The 21,083-nt window shown below is 47.3% G+C and overlaps 1 protein-coding gene across 1 annotated transcript in view; it reads left to right on the top strand.

The window, feature by feature from the left end:
* The window catches only part of ACAP3 (ArfGAP with coiled-coil, ankyrin repeat and PH domains 3), a 66,263-nt gene that overhangs the window by 30,099 nt on the left and 15,081 nt on the right, over positions 1–21,083 (top strand). Inside the window, exons 2-10 of the mRNA XM_068171363.1 lie at positions 3,706–3,763; positions 6,057–6,176; positions 7,086–7,139; positions 12,183–12,241; positions 14,134–14,317; positions 15,539–15,583; positions 16,768–16,863; positions 18,739–18,813; positions 19,836–19,847. Coding sequence (XP_068027464.1) covers positions 3,706–3,763; positions 6,057–6,176; positions 7,086–7,139; positions 12,183–12,241; positions 14,134–14,317; positions 15,539–15,583; positions 16,768–16,863; positions 18,739–18,813; positions 19,836–19,847 — 703 coding nt within the window. The remainder of the gene's footprint in view (positions 1–3,705; positions 3,764–6,056; positions 6,177–7,085; positions 7,140–12,182; positions 12,242–14,133; positions 14,318–15,538; positions 15,584–16,767; positions 16,864–18,738; positions 18,814–19,835; positions 19,848–21,083) is intronic.

A 21,083-nucleotide genomic window follows, 5' to 3' on the forward strand; every position in this document is an offset into this window, starting at 1 on the left:
GAATTGTAGGAAAATCATATTTTTATAATTTTCAGGAATTTTTGCAGGAAAGTTAATATTAATTTGCAGGAAAATTATATTTTTAACCCCCAAAAATTCCATTGTTTCTTTGGAAATGTCTTTCATTTCTTCAAAATTCCATCGTTTCTTTGAAAATTTCTTTCTTCAAAGTTTCATAATTTCTTTGAAAATTTCGATCGTTTCTTTGAAAATTGTGGATAAATGTAATTTTCTTGGCTTCCTGGAACTCCTTTACAGCCAAAGAAATCCCTGGGATCTCTGCCCTTGCATTCAAACCTTTTGGAATCTTTGCCATCAAGCTCAAACCCCAAATAATAAGCTCCAAATTTTTTGCCCTCTTAGCCACAGCCCCCAATATTCCTAGACCCAAAAAAAATCTCCCTCCTCCACAGAGCCCAAATTTATCCATGGGCTGGGATAAAAACGGCCAGAAAATGGTAGATGAGTAGATTACGGAATAGATGAATAAATTATAGAATTATACTGAATTACAGGCAGGAAATCTGCCTTGATTGCAGATTCCACAATGGCTGCTCCAGCTTCCCTGGCAGGAAAAGCATTCCCAGGAAAAACCAGCTCTTCCCAATTTTCCAGCTGCTTTTTGTGCCCAGCTATCAGCAGCACGAGGAAACCGAGTGGAAAAATCGAATCTGGCAGCAAAACGCATGAAGGCACAAACCCAGGCACCAAAAATAGCTGGGAGAGGGGAAAAAAACCTGAAAAGAGCCTTTTGAATGATTTCTTTTCTTTCCAAATCTTTGCCCCCGGGCACAGCCACACTGCTGTTTGTGTGTGGGAGGCAGAGCAGAGTGGGCACGCTGCTTTCTTTATTTTATATTTCTTTATTTTGTATTTCTTTAATTTATATTTCATTATTTTATATTTATTTTATATTTATTTTATATTTATTTTATATTTATTTTATATTTATTTTATATTTATTTTCTATTCCTTTATTTTCTATTCCTTTATTTTCTATTTATATTGTATTTCTTTATTTTATATTTCATTATTTTGTATTTATATTTCATTATTGTAGATTTATTTCATTATTTCGTATTTCTTTATGTTATATTTCTTTATGTTATATTTCTTTATTTCATTATTCCACGGAAAAAACTCTCCTTTTTTTGTTCTTTTTTGTTGTTTTTGGCTGTGTTTTCCATGTTTTCCAAGGGCTGGTGGTGGCAGATCGATGGTGGCCAGAGCCCTGGGCACTGAGCTCCAGCCTGGATTTCATTTTCCAGGACAACCCAGCATTTTTTTCACTGGAGAATATTCCTGGGGTGGAGACACCCAGAGCCTCAGACACAAATCCTGATGGTTCCTGCAGGAATTTTGCTGTTCCCTTTGGATTTGAGGGTGTCCTGTCCTTTTCCTGACAGCAGGACCAGTTCATGTTCCCCCAGATCCCATCCCTGCAGCTCAGGGCTGGGATTTTTCCAATTTTGGGTGGAATATTTCAGGAATGAACATTTAAAATCCTGATCCCACAAACCAAAGAAGCTCCCTGACTAAAATTAGGATTCCAAACCCTTGGTGCCTGATGGTTCCTGCAGGAATTTTGCTGTTCCTTTTGGATTGCCCTGTCCTTTTCCTGACAGCAAGACCAGTTCATGTCCCTCCAAATCCTGTCCCTGCAGCTCAGGGCTGGGATTTTTCCAATTTTGGGTGCAATATTTCAGGAACCAACCTTTCAGATCCTGATCCCACAGACCTAAGAATCTCCCTGATTAAAATTAGGATTCCAAACCCTTGGTGCCTGATGGTTCATGTCCCTCCAAATCCTGTCCCTGCAGCTCAGGGCTGGGATGTTTTCAAATTTTGGGTGCAATATTTCAGGAATGAACATTTAAAATCCTGATCCCTCAAACCTAAGAAGCTCCCTGACTAAAATTAGGATTCCAAACCCTTGGTGCCTGATGGTTCCTGCAGGAATTTTGCTGTTCCTTTTGGATTGCCCTGTCCTTTTCCTGACAGCAGGACCAGTTCATGTCCCTCCAAATCCTGTCCCTGCAGCTCAGGGCTGGGATTTTTCCAGCTTTGGGTGCAATATTTCAGGAATGAACATTTAAAATCCTGATCCCACAAAACTAAGAAGCTCCCTGATTAAAATTAGGATTCCAAACCCTTGGTGCCTGATGGTTCATGTCCCTCCAAATCCCGTCCCTGCAGCTCAGGGCTGGGATTTTTTCAAATTTTGGGTGGAATATTTCAGGAATGAACATTTAAAATCCTGATCCCACAAACCAAAGAAGCTCCCTGACTAAAATTAGGATTCCAAACCCTTGGTGCCTGATGGTTCCTGCAGGAATTTTGCTGTTCCTTTTGGATTGCCCTGTCCTTTTCCTGACAGCAGGACCAGTTCATGTCCCTCCAAATCCTGTCCCTGCAGCTCAGGGCTGGGATTTTTCCAATTTTGGGTGCAATATTTCAGGAACCAACCTTTCAGATCCTGATCCCACAGACCTAAGAAGCTCCCTGACTAAAATTAGGATTCCAAACCCTTGGTGCCTGATGGTTCATATCCCTCCAAATCCTGTCCCTGCAGCTCAGGGCTGGGATGTTTTCAAATTTTGGGTGGAATATTTCAGGAATGAACATTTAAAATCCTGATCCCACAAACCAAAGAAGTTCCCTGACTAAAATTAGGATTCCAAACCCTTGGTGCCTGATGGTTCATGTCCCTCCAAATCCCGTCCCTGCAGCTCAGGGCTGGGATTTTTCCAATTTTGGGTGGAATATTTCAGGAACCAACCTTTCAGATCCTGATCCCACAGACCTAAGAATCTCCCTGACTAAAATTTGGATTTCAAAGCCTTGGTGGTGGGAGGCTTGGCCACATTCCCAGGTGTGTGGTTAAAGAAATAAACTAGGTTTAAAGGTTAAATAAATCAGCCTCCGAGTGCTCTGCCAGGGAACACCCTGAGGTTTGAGGGCTCTCTGCTGGGCTCTGCCCTCCCAAAAATCATTCCAGAGCCACATTCCTGAGTCCAGGAACGCCTCCTGCAAGTGGCTGATGTCGTGTTTCCCTCGGAGAGCTGTGGGAATCCTTAAAATCAGAGGGTTTGGAGAGAGAGGGCTGGTGGCCTTTGCAGCTGGGCTGTGACAGCTCCTCGCTGTCACATCTGCCCAGCGACGTGGGAAGGAAGCAGATCCCAAAATCCTGCGGTGGGTTTATCCCTATCCAAGCCAAACCCCACGTGTGTGGAGGAGCTTTTTGGTGTTCAGAGGCCAAAGGGCTGCTCTGTGTGTGTTTGAGGGCTGGTTCCTGGGGTTTGAAGGTCATAATTCAGCATTCAGACAGTCTGGAGATGGAGTTTGGTGGGGCTGGAATGAGGAGTTTGTGCCTGGTGGGGCTGGATGGAGCAATGGTTATCCCTGTGTCAATTAGCACCGCTGTTAATTAACAGGACAGTGCCACTAAAGGAATTTGCTGGGGGTGTCTTCCCAGCCCACCTGAATTTCCCTGTGGTGGAATCACCTCCATCTCTTCTGCCAGCCCTGGAATTCATCCCTGAGGGATTCAGCGCCGAGGTTCTGGCATCCCAGTGGGAATAAGGAGTCCCTCAGCCCCTCTGATCCACACTCAGCCCTTCCTGGCCTCCTACCCAATCATCACAAGCCACCAATTAACGATTCCCTGCTGCTAATTAACGATTCCCCCTTGCTGTTCCGTTGCAGGGCAACCATCGATGAGGTGGAAACGGATGTGGTGGAGATCGAGGCCAAGCTTGACAAGGTGAGGGCAGATTGTGGCCTGAGGGGGGCTGGAGGAGCCCCTGCTCAGAAATGGGGTCCCTCCAAGTGTCCCCTAAAATCCGAGCCCATTTCCAGCTCCAAATTCATGTTTAGCACCCCAGGCTTGTCCCCAGGGCTTCTCTGAGCGGGACAGGAGCTCCAGGCAGGCTGTCCTGTCCCGGGCTGGGATTTTCCCTCTGTCCTGGGGTGAGATTTTCCCCCAGTCCTGTTCCAGGCTGGGATTTTGTCCCTGTCCTGTTCCAGGTTGGGATTTTGTCCCTGTCCTGTTCCAGGTTGGGATTTTGTCCCTGTCCCAGGCTGGGATTTTCCCTCTGTCCTGGGGTGAGATTTTCCCCCAGTCCTGTTCCAGGCTGGGATTTTGTCCCTGTCCCTGTCCCAGGCTGGGATTTTCCCCCTGTCCTGTTCCAGGCTGGGATTTTGTCCCTGTCCCAGGCTGGGATTTTCCCCCTGTCCTGTCCCAGGGTGGGATTTTCCTGCTGTCCTGTTCCAGGTTGGGATTTTGTCCCTGTCCCAGGGTGGGATTTTGTCCCTGTCCCAGGGTGGGATTTTGTCCCTGTCCCAGGGTGGGATTTTGTCCCTGTCCCAGGCTGGGATTTTCCCCCTGTCCTGTTCCAGGGTGGGATTTTGTCCCTGTCCCAGGGTGGGATCCTGTCCCTGTCCTGTTCCAGGTTGGGATTTTGTCCCTGTCCTTGTCCCAGGGTTGGATTTTCCCTGTCCCCGTCCCCGTCCCGCCCGTGACAGTTCCCAGCACAGCAGGAACGGGAAGGGTGCCTGTCCCCAAGCTCTGGGGTGCTGTGGGACAAAGCCAGGCTGCTCCAAACCCGCTGCTGAGCCTGTGCCCACGTCCCCGTGTGTGTCCCCGTGTCACCCTATCCCCGTGTCCCTGTCCCCGTGTCCCTGTCCCCGTGTGTGTCCCGGTGTCCCTGTGTCCCGGTGTGTGTCACCCTGTCCCCGTGTCCCTGTCCCCGTGTCCCGGTGTGTGTCACCCTGTCCCCGTGTCCCTGTCCCCGTGTGTGTCCCTGTGTCCCTGTGTCCCGGTGTGTGTCACCCTGTCCCCGTGTCCCTGTCCCCGTGTCCCGGTGTGTGTCACCCTGTCCCCGTGTCCCTGTCCCCGTGTGTGTCCCTGTGTCCCTGTCCCCGTGTCCCGGTGTGTGTCACCCTGTCCCCGTGTCCCTGTCCCCGTGTCCCTGTCCCCGTGTCCCGGTGTGTGTCCCCGTGTCCCGGTGTGTGTCCCCGTGTCCGTGTCCCTGTCCCCGTGTCCCTGTCCCGCTGTGCGTCCCCGTGTCCCGGTGTGTGTCCCGGTGTGTGTCCCGGTGTCCCCGTGTCCCGTTTTGTGTCCCCGTGTCCCGTTTTGTGTCCCCGTGTCCCGGTGTGTGTCCCGGTGTCCCGGTGTCCCTGTCCCGGTGTCCCTGTCCCGGTGTCCCTGTCCCGGTGTCCCTGTCCCCGTGTCCCGGTGTGTGTCCCCGTGTCCCGGTGTGTGTCCCGGTGTGTGTCCCGGTGTCCCCGTGTCCCGTTTTGTGTCCCCGTGTCCCGTTTTGTGTCCCCGTGTCCCGGTGTGTGTCCCGGTGTCCCGGTGTCCCTGTCCCGGTGTCCCTGTCCCGGTGTCCCTGTCCCGGTGTCCCTGTCCCCGTGTCCCGGTGTGTGTCCCCGTGTCCCGGTGTGTGTCCCGGTGTCCCGGTGTGTGTCCCCGTGTCCCGGTGTGTGTCCCCGTGTCCCGGTGTGTGTCCCGGTGTCCCTGACCCCGTGTCCCGGTGTGTGTCCCGGTGTGTGTCCCGGTGTCCCGGTGTGTGTCCCGGTGTGTGTCCCGGTGTCCCGGTGTGTGTCCCCGTGTCCCGGTGTGTGTCCCGGTGTCCCGGTGTGTGTCCCGGTGTCCCGGTGTGTGTCCCCGTGTCCCGGTGTGTGTCCCGGTGTCCCGGTGTGTGTCCCCGTGTCCCGGTGTGTGTCCCGGTGTCCCGGTGTGTGTCCCGGTGTGTGTCCCGGTGTCCCGGTGTGTGTCCCGGTGTGTGTCCCGGTGTCCCGGTGTGTGTCCCGGTGTGTGTCCCGGTGTGTGTCCCGGTGTCCCGGTGTGTGTCCCGGTGTGTGTCCCCGTGTCCCGGTGTGTGTCCCGGTGTCCCGGTGTGTGTCCCGGTGTGTGTCCCGGTGTCCCGGTGTGTGTCCCGGTGTGTGTCCCGGTGTCCCGGTGTGTGTCCCCGTGTCCCGGTTTGTGTCCCCGTGTCCCGGTGTGTGTCCCGGTGTGTGTCCCGGTGTCCCGGTGTCCCGGTGTCTCCCCGCAGCTGGTGAAGCTGTGCAGCGGCATGCTGGAGGCGGGCCGGGTGTACCTCACCACCAACAAACACTTCGTCAGCGGCGTGCGGGACCTGGCGCAGCAGTGCCGCAAGGACGAGATGATCTCGGTCAGCCGGGGCGCTGGGGCTGCTCGAAATCCTGCCCTGGGGGGCTGGGGCTGCTCAAAATCCTGCCCTGGGGGCTGGGGCTGCTCAAAATCCTGCCCTGGGGGGCTGGGGCTGCTCAAAATCCTGCCCTGGGGGGGCTGGGGCTGCTCGAATTCCTGCCCTGGGGGGCTGGGGCTGCTCAAAATCCTGCCCTGGGGGGCTGGGGCTGCTCGAATTCCTGCCCTGGGGGGCTGGGGCTGCTCGAATTCCTGCCCTGGGGGCTGGGGCTGCTCAAACTCCTGCCCTGGGGGCTGGGGCTGCTCAAAATCCTGCCCTGGGGGGCTGGGGGCTGCTCAAAATCCTGCCCTGGGGGCTGGGGCTGCTCGAATTCCTGCCCTGGGGGCTGGGGCTGCTCAAAATCCTGCTCTGGGGGGGCTGGGGCTGCTCAAATTCCTGCCCTGGGGGCTGGGGCTGCTCAAAATCCTGCTCTGGGGGGGCTGGGGCTGCTCAAAATCCTGCCCTGGGGGCTGGGGGCTGCTCAAAATCCTGCCATGGGGGCTGGGGCTGCTCGAATTCCTGCTCTGGGGGGGCTGGGGCTGCTCGGGGGGGAGGCTGGGGGATGCTCAGAGGGGGCTGGGGGCTGTTCCGGGGGTCTGGGGCTGCTCAAATTCCTGCTCAGGGAGGGCTGGGGGATGCTCAGGGGGGCTGGGGCTGCTTAAAAGGGGCTGGGGGCTGCTCTGGGGGGAGCTGAGGATGCTCAGGGGGGCTGGGGGATGCTCCAGGAGGGCTGGGGGATGCTCCGAGGGTGCTGGAGCTGCTCAGATTGCATTGTATTTTGTTGTATTTTGTTGTATTTTATTGTGTTTTATTGTATTTTATTGTGTTTTATTGCATTGTATTTTATTGGTTTTTTTGTTTTGTTTTTTTCAGGAGTGCCTGGATAAGTTTGGGGACAGCCTGCAGGAAATGATCAATTATCACATGGTAAGGAGCTGCCTCTGCTGCTGTCCCCTGTGTTTGCCACAAAGAGGGGTCCTGGCAGGGCGAGGGGAAAAGGAGCAGAATTCTCCAAAATCTTCCCCTCCAGATGTTTTTTATTTCATCTGGGACAGCACAGGGAGGACACAGAGCCCTGAGGAGGTTTTTGACTGGTAAAAAAACCTCTTTGGGGCAGATTTGGGAGTGACATCAGGTGATGGTTGGAGGGGCCAGCTGCTCTGAGCTGCAGGATTTTAACACCCAGGACTGTCCTGAGATTCAACCCCCACCAACAGAGCCCCAGGAGGTCAAATCTGCCCCAAATCCACCCCAAAACTTCCCAAAAAAAGGCAGTGCCTCCCTCTGGGTGCCCCAGAGCTGTTCTTTTGGAGTCAGGCTGGGAGCAGGGGCTGCAGCAGAGGGGATTTGGCTGGAAAAAAACCTATTTGGGATGGATTTGGGATGGATTTGGGGCAGATTTGGGAGCCTGGCACCCAAATTGAGTGACATCAGGTGATGGTTGGAGGGGCCAGCTGCTCTGAGCTGCAGGATTTTAACACCCAGGACTGTCCTGGATTCAACCCCCACCAACAGAGCCCCAGGAGGTCAAATCTGCCCCAAATCCACCCCAAAACTTCCCAAAAAAAGGCAGTGCCTCCTTCTGGGTGCCCCAGGGCTGCTCTTTTGGAGTCAGGCTGGGAGCAGGGGCTGCAGCAGAGGGGATTTGGCTGGTAAAAAACCTATTTGGGATGGATTTGGGATTGATTTGGGGCAGATTTGGGAGCCTGGCACCCAAATTGAGTGACATCAGGTGATGGTTGGAGGGGCCAGCTGCTCTGAGCTGCAGGATTTTAACACCCAGGACTGTCCTGAGATTCAACCCCCACCAACAGAGCCCCAGGAGGTCAAATCTGCCCCAAATCCACCCCAAAACTTCCCAAAAAAAGGCAGTGCCTCCCTCTGGGTGCCCCAGAGCTGTTCTTTTGGAGTCAGGCTGGGAGCAGGGGCTGCAGCAGAGGGGATTTGGCTGGTAAAAAACCTATTTGGGATAGATTTGGGATAGATTTGGGATCGATTTGGGGTAGATTTGGGAGCCTGGCACCCAAATTGAGTGACATCAGGTGATGGTTGGAGGGGCCAGCTGCTCTGAGCTGCAGGATTTTAACACCCAGGACTGTCCTGAGATTCAACCCCCACCAACAGAGCCCCAGGAGGTCAAATCTGCCCCAAATCCGCCCCAAAACTTCCCAAAAAAAGGCAGTGGCTCCCTCTGGGTGCCCCAGAGCTGTTCTTTTGGAGTCAGGCTGGGAGCAGGGGCTGTAGCAGAGGGGATTTGGCTGGTAAAAAACCTATTTGGGATGGATTTGGGGCAGATTTGGGAGCCTGGCACCCAAATTGAGTGACATCAGGTGATGGTTGCAGGGGCCAGCTGCTCTGAGCTGCAGGATTTTAACACCCAGGACTGTCCTGAGATTCAACCCCCACCAACAGAGCCCCAGGAGGTCAAATCTGCCCCAAATCCGCCCCAAAACTTCCCAAAAAAAGGCAGTGTCTCCCTCTGGGTGCCCCAGAGCTGTTCTTTTGGAGTCAGGCTGGGAGCAGGGGCTGCAGCAGAGGGGATTTGGCTGGAAAAAACCTATTTGGGATGGATTTGGGGCAGATTTGGGAGCCTGGCACCCAAATTTAGTGACATCAGGTGATGGTTGCAGGGGCCAGCTGCTCTGAGCTGCAGGATTTTAACACCCAGGACTGTCCTGAGATTCAACCCCCACCAACCAGGAGGTCAAATCTGCCCCAAATCCACCCCAAAACTTCCCAAAAAAAGGCAGTGGCTCCCTCTGGGTGCCCCAGGGCTGCCTTGGGGTCAGGCTGCAGCAGAGGTGATGCAAAGTGCAGGAGCTGCAGGCTGGTGGCTCTGCCTGACCCACTTTTGGCCACCAGGGCCCTGTCAGAGCCCATCAGGCTCTGAAATGCAACGAAAGCGCTGCAGCTGCAGGAGAAGCTGCAGCGAGTCCCTTCTGGAATTTCATGATGGAAAGGTTTTATTTGCCAGGAAAAATTCCTCAGGGCAAAGTTCCCTCCCAGGACGGTGGGGGTTTGGGAGGAGGATGAATCGGTGGGAATAAAGAATTATTTATTCATTTTGGGATTGGAAAATCAGTGGGAATGAAGAATTATTTATGCAATTTAGGAGTGGATAAATCAGTGGGAATGAAGAGTTATTTATTCACTTTGGGATTGGAAAATCAGTGGGAATGAAGAATTATTTATTCATTTTAGGAGTGGATAAATCAGTGGGAATGAAGAATTATTTATTGATTTTAGGAGTGGATAAATCTATGGGAATGAAGAATTATTTATTCATTTTTAGGAGTGGATAAATCAGTGGGAATGAAGAATTATTTATTTATTTTGGGATTGGAAAATCAGTGGGAATGAAGAATTATTTATTCATTTTTAGAAGTGGATAAATCAGTGGGAATGAAGAATTATTTATTCATTTTAGGAGTGGATAAATCAGTGGGAATGAAGAATTATTTATTCATTTTAGGAGTGGATAAATCAGTGGGAATGAAGAATTATTTATTCATTTTGGGACTGGAAAATCAGTGGGAATGAAGAATTATTTATTCATTTTTAGGAGTGGATAAATCAGTGGGAATGAAGAATTATTTATTCATTTTGGGATTGGAAAATCAGTGGGAATGAAGAATTATTTATGCAATTTAGGAGTGGATAAATCAGTGGGAATGAAGAATTATTTATGCAATTTAGGAGTGGATAAATCAGTGGGAATGAAGAATTATTTATTCATTTTTAGGAGTGGATAAATCAGTGGGAATGAAGAATTATTTATTCACTTTGGGATTGGAAAATCAGTGGGAATGAAGAATTATTTATTCATTTTTAGGAGTGGATAAATCAGTGGGAATGAAGAATTATTTATTCACTTTGGGATTGGAAAATCAGTGGGAATGAAGAATTATTTATTCATTTTAGGAGTGGATAAATCTGTGGGAATGAAGAATTATTTATGCAATTTAGGAGTGGATAAATCAGTGGGAATGAAGAATTATTTATTCACTTTGGGATTGGAAAATCAGTGGGAATGAAGAATTATTTATTCATTTTAGGAGTGGAAAATCAGTGGGAATGAAGAATTTCTAATTCACTTCGGGACTGGAAAATCAGTGGGAATTAATAATTATTTATTCATTTTGGGATTGGAAAATCAGTGGGAATGAAGAATTATTTATTCATTTTAGGAGTGGATAAATCAGTGGGAATGAAGAATTATTTATTCATTTTAGGAGTGGATAAATCAGTGGGAATGAAGAATTATTTATTCATTTTTAGGAGTGGATAAATCAGTGGGAAATCAATATTTTTGTGGCAAAGCAGGAAAAAATCCTGATTTTCTTCCACAAAGCCTTCCTGCCACTGCAGCTGCAGGAGAAGCTTCAGGTCCCCTTTTGGAATTTCATGATGGAAAGGTTTTTTTTCCCAGGAAAAATTCCTCAGGGGGAAGATTCTGCATGTGCAGCTCTGCCGGGACTTGGGGGGGTTTGGGAGGAGGATAAATGGGCGTGGATAAATCAATATTTTTGTGGCAAAGCAGAGAAAATCCTGATTTTCTTCCACAAAGCCTTCATTTTTGAATGGAGCCCTGAGGATCCATCCTCATCCTTGGAAAAAGCTCCCAAACTTAGGTGCTGGAAGTGAGAATATAAATACAAATAGAACAGAAATACAAACACATAAAATATAAATATAAATATAAATCTACTTATAAATATAAATCTACATTTAAATATAAATATAAATATAAAACATATAAATATACATAGACATATGCATATACATATAAATAACTATAAATGAAATTAAAAGTACAAATATTAAATATAAACATAAATGCAAATATATGCAAATGAGGGGGCGTGGGACTTTGGGTTTATTTTTATATGTATTTTCTTTATGTTCATTTTTATATGCATATTTTTATTTTATGTATATATACATATAAATATAAATACAAATAACTCTAAATTAAATTTAAAAAATAGAAATGTAAATGTATGCAAATGAGGGGGCGTGGGATTTTGGATTTATTGTGCACTTTAAGAGAGTGAAATTTGGGGATTTGTAAGAAGCCAGCTCGGGAATTCCCAGCGCGGTTCGGGCTCTTCCCTTCTTCCCTGGATGCGGCGCTGAGGAGCCGGTGCCCTCCTCTGGCAGCACCGGGAATGGGATGGGATGGACACGGAAAACCGGGAATTCGGGATGGGATGGACACGGAAAAAACACGGAATTTGGGATGGGATGGATCCCAGAAAACCAGGAATTTGGGATGGGATGGACACGGAAAAAACCAAGAATTAAGGATGGGATGGACACGGAAAACCGGGAATTTGGGATGGGATGGATCCCGGAAAACTGGGAATTTGGGATGGGATGGACACAGAAAACCGGGAATTTGGGATGGGATGGACACAGAAAAAAACAAGAATTAAGGATGGGATGGACACAGAAAACCGGGAATTAAGGATGGGATGGATCCCGGAAAACTGGGAATTTGGGATGGGATGGGATGGACATGGAAAGAAACAGGAATTAAGGATGGGATGGACACAGAAAACCGGGAATTCGGGATGGGATGGATCCCGGAAAACTGGGAATTTGGGATGGGATGGACACAGAAAACCGGGAATTTGGGATGGGATGGACACTGAAAAACCGGGAATTAAGGATGGGATGGACACGGAAAACTGGAAATTTGGGATGAGATGGACACGGAAAACCGGGAATTCAGGATGGGATGGATCCCAGAAAGACGGGAACTGGGGATGGGATGGACACGGAAAACCGGGAATTCAGGATTGAGCCCTCACAGCAGGGATGTGAAGGAAACTGCTCCTGGATGAGGAATTCTGAGGAGTTCTGCAGGAATTCTGCACCTGTGAATTGATATCCTTTCCTTCTTCAAAATAATTGGTTTTTCCCCCTTTTTCAAAACTATTGATATTTTTCCCCTCTTCTCCCTTCCAGATCCTGTTTGACCAGGCCCAGAGGTCGGTCCGGCAGCAGCTGCACAATTTTGTCAAAGAGTGAGTGTTTAGTATTTGTCTTTTCCCTTTGGTTTTCAGCTTCCTGAGCTTCCCATCCCACCTGTCCTGGGTGTGGGGGCAGCAGAACCAGAACCTCCCTGCAGGGCTGATCCTGCAGGATGAACATCCCAAAATTCAGATCCTGCAGGATGAACATCCCAAAATCCATCTGCAGGGCTGATCCTGCAGGATGAACATCCCAAAATTCTGATCCTGCAGGATGAACATCCCAAAATTCTGATCCTGCAGGATGAACATCCCAAAATCCATCTGCAGGGCTGATCCTGCAGGATGAACATCCCAAAATTCTGATCCTGCAGGACGAACATCCCAAAATCCATCTGCAGGGCTGATCCTGCAGGAAGAACATCCCAAAATTCTGATCCTCCAGGATGAACGTCCCAAAATTCTGATCCTGCAGGATGAACATCCCAAAATCCATCTGCAGGGCTGATCCTGCAGGATGAACATCCCAAAATTCAGATCCTCCAGGATGAATATCCCAAAATCCATCTGCAGGGCTGAATCCTGCAGGATGAACATCCCAAAATTCAGATCCTCCAGGATGAATATCCCAAAATCCATCTGCAGGGCTGATCCTGCAGGATGAACATCCCAAACTTCTGATCCTCCAGGATGAACATCCCAAAATCCATCTGCAGGGCTGATCCTGCAGGATGAAAATCCTGAAATTCAGATCCTGCAGGATGAACATCCCAAAATCCATCTGCAGGGCTGATCCTCCAGGATGAACATCCCAAAATCCACCTGCAGGGCTGATCCTGCAGGATGAACACCCCAAAATCCACCTGCAGGGCTGATCCTCCAGGACAAACCCATCCCAAAATTCAGATCCTGCAGAGCTGATCCTGCAGGATAACCATCTCAAAAGTTCAGATCCCAATAATAACCAATAATATTAGTAATAAAATAAAACCAAAAAATAATAAAATTAAACCAGTAATTATTATAAAATAAAAACTCTCTAAAGAACAACTTGGCTGAAGCTGGGATGGCCACGCTGGGCTGAGCTGGGGTCCTGCTGACACCCAGAGTTCATTCTCACTTTCTAAGCCTGATTTCTCCCAAATTCTCCCAATTTCTCCCCAAATCCTCCCCATTCCTGGTGCCCAGCAACGTGAGGAAGTTCAAGGAGACCAAGAAGCAGTTCGACAAGGTGCGGGAGGACGTGGAGATCTCGCTGGTGAAGAGCAATCATAAAATAAACCCAAAAAAGATCATAAAATTAAGCAAAAAATTATAATCAAATAATCCCAATAATAATAATTACATAAACCTCAAAATAATAATAAAATAAACCCAAAAATAATAATAAAAATAAAATTAAAAATATCATTCCCAACTCTCTAAAGAACAACTTGGCTGAAGCTGGGATGGCCACGCTGGGCTGAGCTGGGGTCCTGCTGACACCCAGAGTTCATTCTCACCTTCTAACCCTGATTTCTCCCAAATTCTCCCAATTTCTCCCCATTCCTGGTGCCCAGCGACGTGAGGAAGTTCAAGGAGACCAAGAAGCAGTTCGACAAGGTGCGGGAGGACATGGAGATCTCGCTGGTGAAGAGCAATCATAAAATAAACCCAAAAAAGATCATAAAATTACGCAAAAAATAACCATAAAATAAACCTCATAATAGCCATAAAATAAACCCAAAAACAATCATAAAAATTAAAAAAAAAAAGCATCTTTCCCAACTCTCTAAAGAACGACTTGGCTGAAGCTGGGATGGCCACGCTGGGCTGAGCTGGGGTCCTGCTGGCACCTGAGGTTGGGTGTGGCCACAGCCTCACTGCTCCTCTCCACAGTTTTTTCTCACCTTCTAACCCTGATTTCTCCCAATTTCTCCCAATTTCTCCCCATTCCTGGTGCCCAGCGACGTGAGGAAGTTCAAGGAGACCAAGAAGCAGTTCGACAAGGTGCGGGAGGACATGGAGATCTCGCTGGTGAAGAACGCGCAGGCGCCGCGGCACAAACCCCACGAGGTGGAGGAGGCCACGGGCACCCTGAGCATCACCAGGAAATGCTTCAGGCACCTGGCCCTGGACTATGTGCTGCAGGTGGGTGCATTCTGCCCTCTGATGCCTCAGGTTTTGTCTTTTCTATTCTTGAGACTCTGTGCCGCTTTAGTGTCTGGGTCTGGGCTTCCTGTTAGAGGAAATGATCCTGCTCAAATTCAGGATTTTCCTGACTTCTTTCATTTTTTGAATTTAAATTTAAATCCTACATGAAGCTCTCTTCACAGAGTAGGGATGTTGGATTAGGTTTGTTTGTTTTTTTTTTTTTTTTAATTTAGAGATGGGGTTACTAGAGGTGTTTGAAAAACTTTTATTTTCAGTCTCATGTGAAGGGTGAGACAATACAGATGTTATAATTCATGCCATGCCAACTATTTCCTAATTACAATACACTGTAAGTGGTTTTAACTTATTAGTGTTAGTTACACCTTTTTGTAGGAGCTTTAAAGTCAAATAATCTAAAATTACCCCTCGTGGGACCCTGGAAGAGCAGGGATTGCATCACGGGGAGATGCGGCTGCACAGCTGGGAGTGTGGGGCCTGGCAGCTCCCAAATCCCACTTTGACTTTACTGAGTCTAGCTGAGCTGTCTGCCCCTCACAAGGAGCACCAATTTGTCAGAGAATAGCAATCCCTTTTCTGACCCCGGGATGGGGTTACTAGAGGTGTTTGGAAAACCTTTATTCCATTCTCAGTCTCATGAGAAGGGTGAGACAATACAGATGTTATAATTCATGCCATGCCAACTATTTCCTAATTACAATACACTGTAAGTGTTTTTAACTTATTAGTGTTAGTTACACCTTTTTGTAGGTGCTTTAAAGTCAAATAATCTAAAATTATTCCTCGTGGAACCCTGGAAGAGCAGGGATTGCGTCACGGGGAGATGCAGCTGCACAGCTGGGAGTGTGGGGCCTGGCAGCTCCCAAATCCCACTTTGACTTTGCTGAGTCTAGCTGAGCTGTCTGCTCCTCACAAGGACAGTAACAAACTGTTATTTGTTATTTATATAACACCCTTTTCTGACCCAGAGATGGGGCAGCTGAGAGGTGTTTGGAAAACTTTTATTCCATTTTCAGTCTCATGAGAAGGGTGAGACAATACAGATGTTATCATTCACACCACCACAATCAGAAGCCAACTAGTTCCTAATTAAAATACACCAGAAGAGTTTTTTTGGCTTATTAATGTTAGTTCTACCATGTTGTAGATGCTTCAAAGTCAAATCATCTAAAATTAGCCTTGGATTTTTTCCCCTCCCAGATCAACGTGCTGCAGGCCAAGAAGAAATTCGAGATCCTGGACGCGGTAAGAAAGGAGCCCTGGGTGCTCCTCCAGGAGAAAATCCAATTTTGGGGGGGATTTTCAGGGTGCTGCTCTCCCTTCTTTGTGCCCACGACAAAGTGGAAGGAAGGAGAAGAGGCAGAAATTGCTTTGGGAAAGTCAAAAAGGAAGAATTAAGAAAGAAAAAATAAAGAAAGTAAAAATAATTTTTTTTTTTGGGGGGGTGGAGTTTCCATTTAAGTCTAAACTTACAACCCCAAAATTCTAAAAGCTCCCTGCATTTCCGGCTGTTGTTTCTCTCCTCTGATGTTGTCCCAAAAACAGGTCTCAAACCAAATCTTACAATTAATTCCAAACTTTAACTCACAAACCCAAAATGCTGAAAGTTCCAGCTCTCAACCCAGCTGTAGTTTCTCTCCCCAGATGTTGTCCAAAAAGAGCTCACATAAACTCTTAGATTTAATTCTAAACTTCAACTTACAAACCCAAAATGCTGAAAATTCAAGCTCTCAACCCAGCTGTGGTTTCTCTCCCCAGATGTTGTCCAAAAACAAAAATCTCAAATAAAATCTTACATTTAATCCTAAACTTCAACTCATAAACCCAAAATGCTGAAAATTTCAAATCCCAACCCAGAGATTGTCCAAAACATCTCAAATGAAATTCTTCATGTAATTGCAAATTATAAACCCAAAATGCTGAAAATTCAAGCTCTCAACCCAGCTGTGGTTTCTCTCCCCAGATGTTGTCCAAAAAGAGCTCACATAAACTCTTAGATTTAATTCTAAACTTTAACTTACAAACCCAAAATGCTGAAAGTTCCAGCTCCCAACCCAGAGATTGTCCAAAACATCTCAAATAAAATTCTTCATTTAATTCCAAACTTACAAACCCAAAATGCTGAAAGTTCAAGCTCCCAACCCAGAGATTGTCCAAAACATCTCAAATAAAATTCTTCATTTAATTCCAAACTTACAAACCCAAAATGCTGAAAGTTCAAGCTCCCAACCCAGAGATTGTCCAAAACATCTCAAATAAAATTCTTCATTTAATTCCAAACTCACAAACCCAAAATGCTGAAAGTTCAAGCTCCCAACCCAGAGATTGTCCAAAACATCTCAAATAAAATTCTTCATTTAATTCCAAACTCACAAACCCAAACTGCTGAAAGTTCCAGCTCCCACTGCAGCTGTGGTTTCTCTCCCCAGATGTTGTCCTTCATGCACGCCCAGTTCACCTTCTTCCAGCAGGGCTCCAGCCTCCTGCACGAGCTCGAGCCCTACATGAAGAAATTGGCCACCGAGGTGAGAGCCAGGCTGGGCTCTGCCCCCCTGAACCCCAAAAGGGTTTGGGCTTTCCCCTTTTCCTGCCTGCAGCGGCGTCCGGGGGGGCTGGGCCAGTGGGTGCCCACCCACATGTGGCATTTTGCCCCCATTTTGCCCCCATTTTGCCCATTTTCTGCCCATTTTTTGCCCTTTTCTGCCCCTTTTCAGCTCCTTCTTGCCTTTTTCTTGCCTCCCTTTTCCCTTCTTTTCCCCTCTTTTTTTCCCCTTCTTCTTGCCTCCTTTTTGCCTTTTTCCCCTCCTGTGTGGGTGCCCACCCAGACGTGGCATTTTGCCCCTTTTTGCCTCTTTTTTGCCTTCTTTTTCCCCTCTTTTTCCCCTCTTTTTCCCCTCTTTTCCCCCTCTTTTCCCCCTCTTTTCCCCCTCTTTCCCCCCTCTTTTCCCCCTCTTTTCCCCCTCTTTTCCCCCTCTTTTCCCCCTCTTTTTCCCCCTCATTTTCCCCCTTTCTTGCCTCCTTTCTGTCCCTTTCCCCCCCACCTTTTTGCCTCTTTTTCGCCTTTTTTCTTCCCTCCTTTATTCCCTCCTTTTCCCCTCCTTTTTGCCCCTTCCCCCTCCTTTTTCCCCTTTTTCTCCTCCTTTTTTCCTCTTTTGGCCTCCTTTTTCCACCTTTTTGCCTCTTTTTTCCCCTCCTATTCCCCCTTTTCCCCTTCCGTTTTCCCCTTTTTTCCCCTTCTTTTTCCACTTTTTCCCTCCTCTCCCCTCTTTTTCCCCTCCTTTTTACCCTTTTCCCCCCCTTCCTTTTCCCCCCCTTCCTTTTCCCCCCCTTTCTCCTTTGTTGTTTTGGGGTGGGGGCTGTCAGTGTGGTTTTGGGGTGGGGGTTTGGGGGGGGGCTGTTGGTGTTGATCATTTTGGGGTGGGGGCTGTCGGTGTTTATCATTCTGGGGTGGGTCGGTGTTTATTATTTTGGGGTGGGTCAGTGTTTATTATTTTGGGGGGGGCTGTCGATGTTTATCATTTTGGGGTGGGGGCTGTCAGTGTTTATCATTCTGGGGTGGGTCGGTGTTTATCATTTTGGGGGGGGGGCTGTCGGTGTTTATCATTTTGGGGTGGGTCAGTGTTTATCATTTTGGGGTGGGGTCTGTCAGTGTTTATCATTTTGGGGTGGGGGCTGTCAGTGTTTATCATTTTGGGGTGGGTCAGTGTTTATTATTTTGGGGTGAGTCGGTGTTTATCATTTTGGAGTGGGTCAGTGTTTATCATTTTGGGGTGGGGGCTGTCAGTGTTTATCATTTTGGGGTTGGTCATTGTTTATCATTTTGGGGTGGCTGTCAGTGTTTTTTATTTTGGGGTGGGGGCTGTCAATGTTTATCATTTTGGGGTGGGTCGGTGTTTATCATTTTGGGGTGGGTCAGTGTTTATAATTTTGGGGTGGGGGCTGTCAATGTTTATCATTTTGGGGTGGGTCGGTGTTTATCATTTTGGGGTGGGTCAGTGTTTATAATTTTGGGGTGGGGGCTGTCAATGTTTATCATTTTGGGGTGGGGGCTGTCGGTGTTTATCATTTTGGGGTGGGGGCTGTCGGTGTTTATCATTTTGGGGTGGGTCAGTGTTTATCATTTTGGGGTCTGTCAGTGTTTATCATTTTGGGGTGGGTCGGTGTTTATCATTTTGGGGTGGGGGCTGTCAGTGTTTATCATTTTGGGGTGGGGGCTGTTGGTGTTTATCATTTTGGGGTGGCTGTCAGTGTTAATTATTTTGGGGTGGGTCAGTGTTTATTATTTTGGGGTGGGTCAGTGTTTATTATTTTGGGGTGGGGGCTGTCAATGTTTATCATTTTGGGGTGGGGGCTGTCGGTGTTGATCATTTTGGGGGAGCTGACCCCTGCCCCGTTCCCAGCTGGACCAGCTGGTCATCGCGGCGGCCGTGGAGAAGCGCGAGATGGAGCACAAGCACGCGCTGATCCAGCAGCGGGTGAGCGCCGAGCCCCGGCCTGCAGCCCTGGAAATCCGGGATTTTCCCGATTTTCCTGGAAATCCGGGATTTTCCCGATTTTCCTGGAAATCCGGGATTTTCCTGACGTTCCTGGAAATTCCGCATTTTCCTGATTTGCCTGGAAATTCCGGATTCTCCTGAAAAATGCAGGAATTTCCTGGAAAATTCAGGATTTCCCTGGAAATTCTGGATTTCCTGACGTTCCTGGAAATTCCGGATTTTCCTAAAAATTCCCGATTTTCCTGATTTTCCAGAAAATTCCGGGTTTTCCTGATTTTCCTGGAAATCTGGGCTTTTCCTGACATTCCTGGAAATTCACGACTTCCCTGAAAATTCCAGATTTTCCTGACTTTCCTGATTTTCCTGACAATTCAGGATTTTCCTGGAAATTCCAGATTTTTCTAACTTTTCTGGAAATTCCAGATTTTCCTGACTTTCCTTGAAATTCAGGATTTTCCTGACTTCTCTGGATGTCCCTGAGAACTCTGTGGCTGTTGGGCAGCTCCAACTGCTTGTTATTATCAGTATTATTTAAAATAGAATTGTAAATTATTATTATTATTATTATTATTATTATTATTATTATTATTATTATTATTTTAGTATTGCTATTATATTATTATTCTATTATATTTTATAGAATAATTTTATATAAGACATTAATATAATAAATTAACTATTATAAAATAAATTGATATGTTTGTAATAATAAATTAATCTAGTAATATTATTATAAAATATTATTACTGAATTAATATATTATTAATTTATTGATACTAGAATTTTAGAACAGATTTAAACAGGACTTTAAACTATAATTTAACCAGAATAAATTCTGGTTTATTCCCAGAATAGACCCTGGGTTTTCCACCCATGGCAACGATTCCCAGCCTGGAGTTTGGGAATAAATAATGAATTAATCATACTAATAATGATAATTAATCAACTGATTGATTTTCCTTTGCCTCCTGTTCTCGCGGCGTCGCTGCCCGGCCCTGCAGACCCTGCTGCAGGTGAGTGCCCCCCGGATTCCCTTCCCTGCCCTTTCCATGCCGGGATCAGGACAAGCCACCTAAGCCAGGCTCTGTTAGGCTAGGCCAGGTTAAACCACCTAAGCCAGGCTCCGTTAGGCTAGGCCAGGTTAAACCACCTAAGCCGGGCTCCGTTAGGCTAGGCCAGGTTAAACAACCTAAGCCGGGCTCCGTTAGGCTAGGCCAGGTTAAACCACCTAAGCCGGGCTCCGTTAGGCTAGGCCAGGTTAAACCACCTAAGCCGGGCTCAGGTTAGGTGAGGTTAAGCCACTTAAGCCGGGCCCTATTAGGTTAGGCCAGGTTAAGCCAACTAAGCCGAGGAGAAGTAAAGGAAAAAGGGCTGACACCCCAAATCCCCGAAACCCCAAATCCCCAAAACCCCAAATCCTGGGATCAGAGACAGAAATCCTGCCCAAATCTTTGGGATTTTGGCACATTTGTCCCTTTTTCTTGTTTTATTTAAGCATCTCCACCCTGATCCCACAAATCCTGCCCAAAACTTTGGGATTTTGGCACATTTGTTTCCTTTTCATATTTTATTAAAGCATCTCCACCCTGATCCCAGGAATCCTGCCCAAACCTTTGGGATTTTGGCACATTTGTCTCCTTTTCATATTTTATTAAAGCATCTCCACCCTGATCCCAGGAATCCTGCCCAAAACTTTGGGATTTTGGCACATTTGTCCCTATTTCTTGTTTTATTAAAGCATCTCCACCCTGATCCCAGGAATCCTGCCCAAAACTTTGGGATTTTGGCACATTTGTTTCCTTTTCATATTTTATTAAAGCATCTCCATCCTGATCTCAGAAATCCTGCCCCAAAGCTTTGGGATTTTGGCACATTTGTCCCTTTTTCTTGTTCTATTTATCCTTCTCCACCCTGATCCCAGGAATCCTGCCCAAAACTTTGGGATTTTGGCACATTTGTCCCTATTTCTTGTTTTATTAAAGCATCTCCACCCTGATCCCAGGAATCCTTCCCAAAACTTTGGGATTTTGGCAGATTTACCCTTTTTCTTGTTCTATTTATCCATCTCCACCCTGATCTCAGGAATCCTGCCCAAAACTTTGGGATTTTGGCACATTTGTCCCTATTTCTTGTTTTATTAAAGCATCTCTACCCTGATCCCAGGGATCCTGCTCCAAATCTTTGGGATTTTGGCAGATTTACCCTTTTTCTTGTTCTATTTATCCATCTCCATCCTGATCCCAGGGATC

Source organism: Anomalospiza imberbis, chromosome 23 (assembly GCF_031753505.1).
Source record: "Anomalospiza imberbis isolate Cuckoo-Finch-1a 21T00152 chromosome 23, ASM3175350v1, whole genome shotgun sequence".
Lineage (NCBI taxonomy): Eukaryota > Metazoa > Chordata > Aves > Passeriformes > Viduidae > Anomalospiza > Anomalospiza imberbis.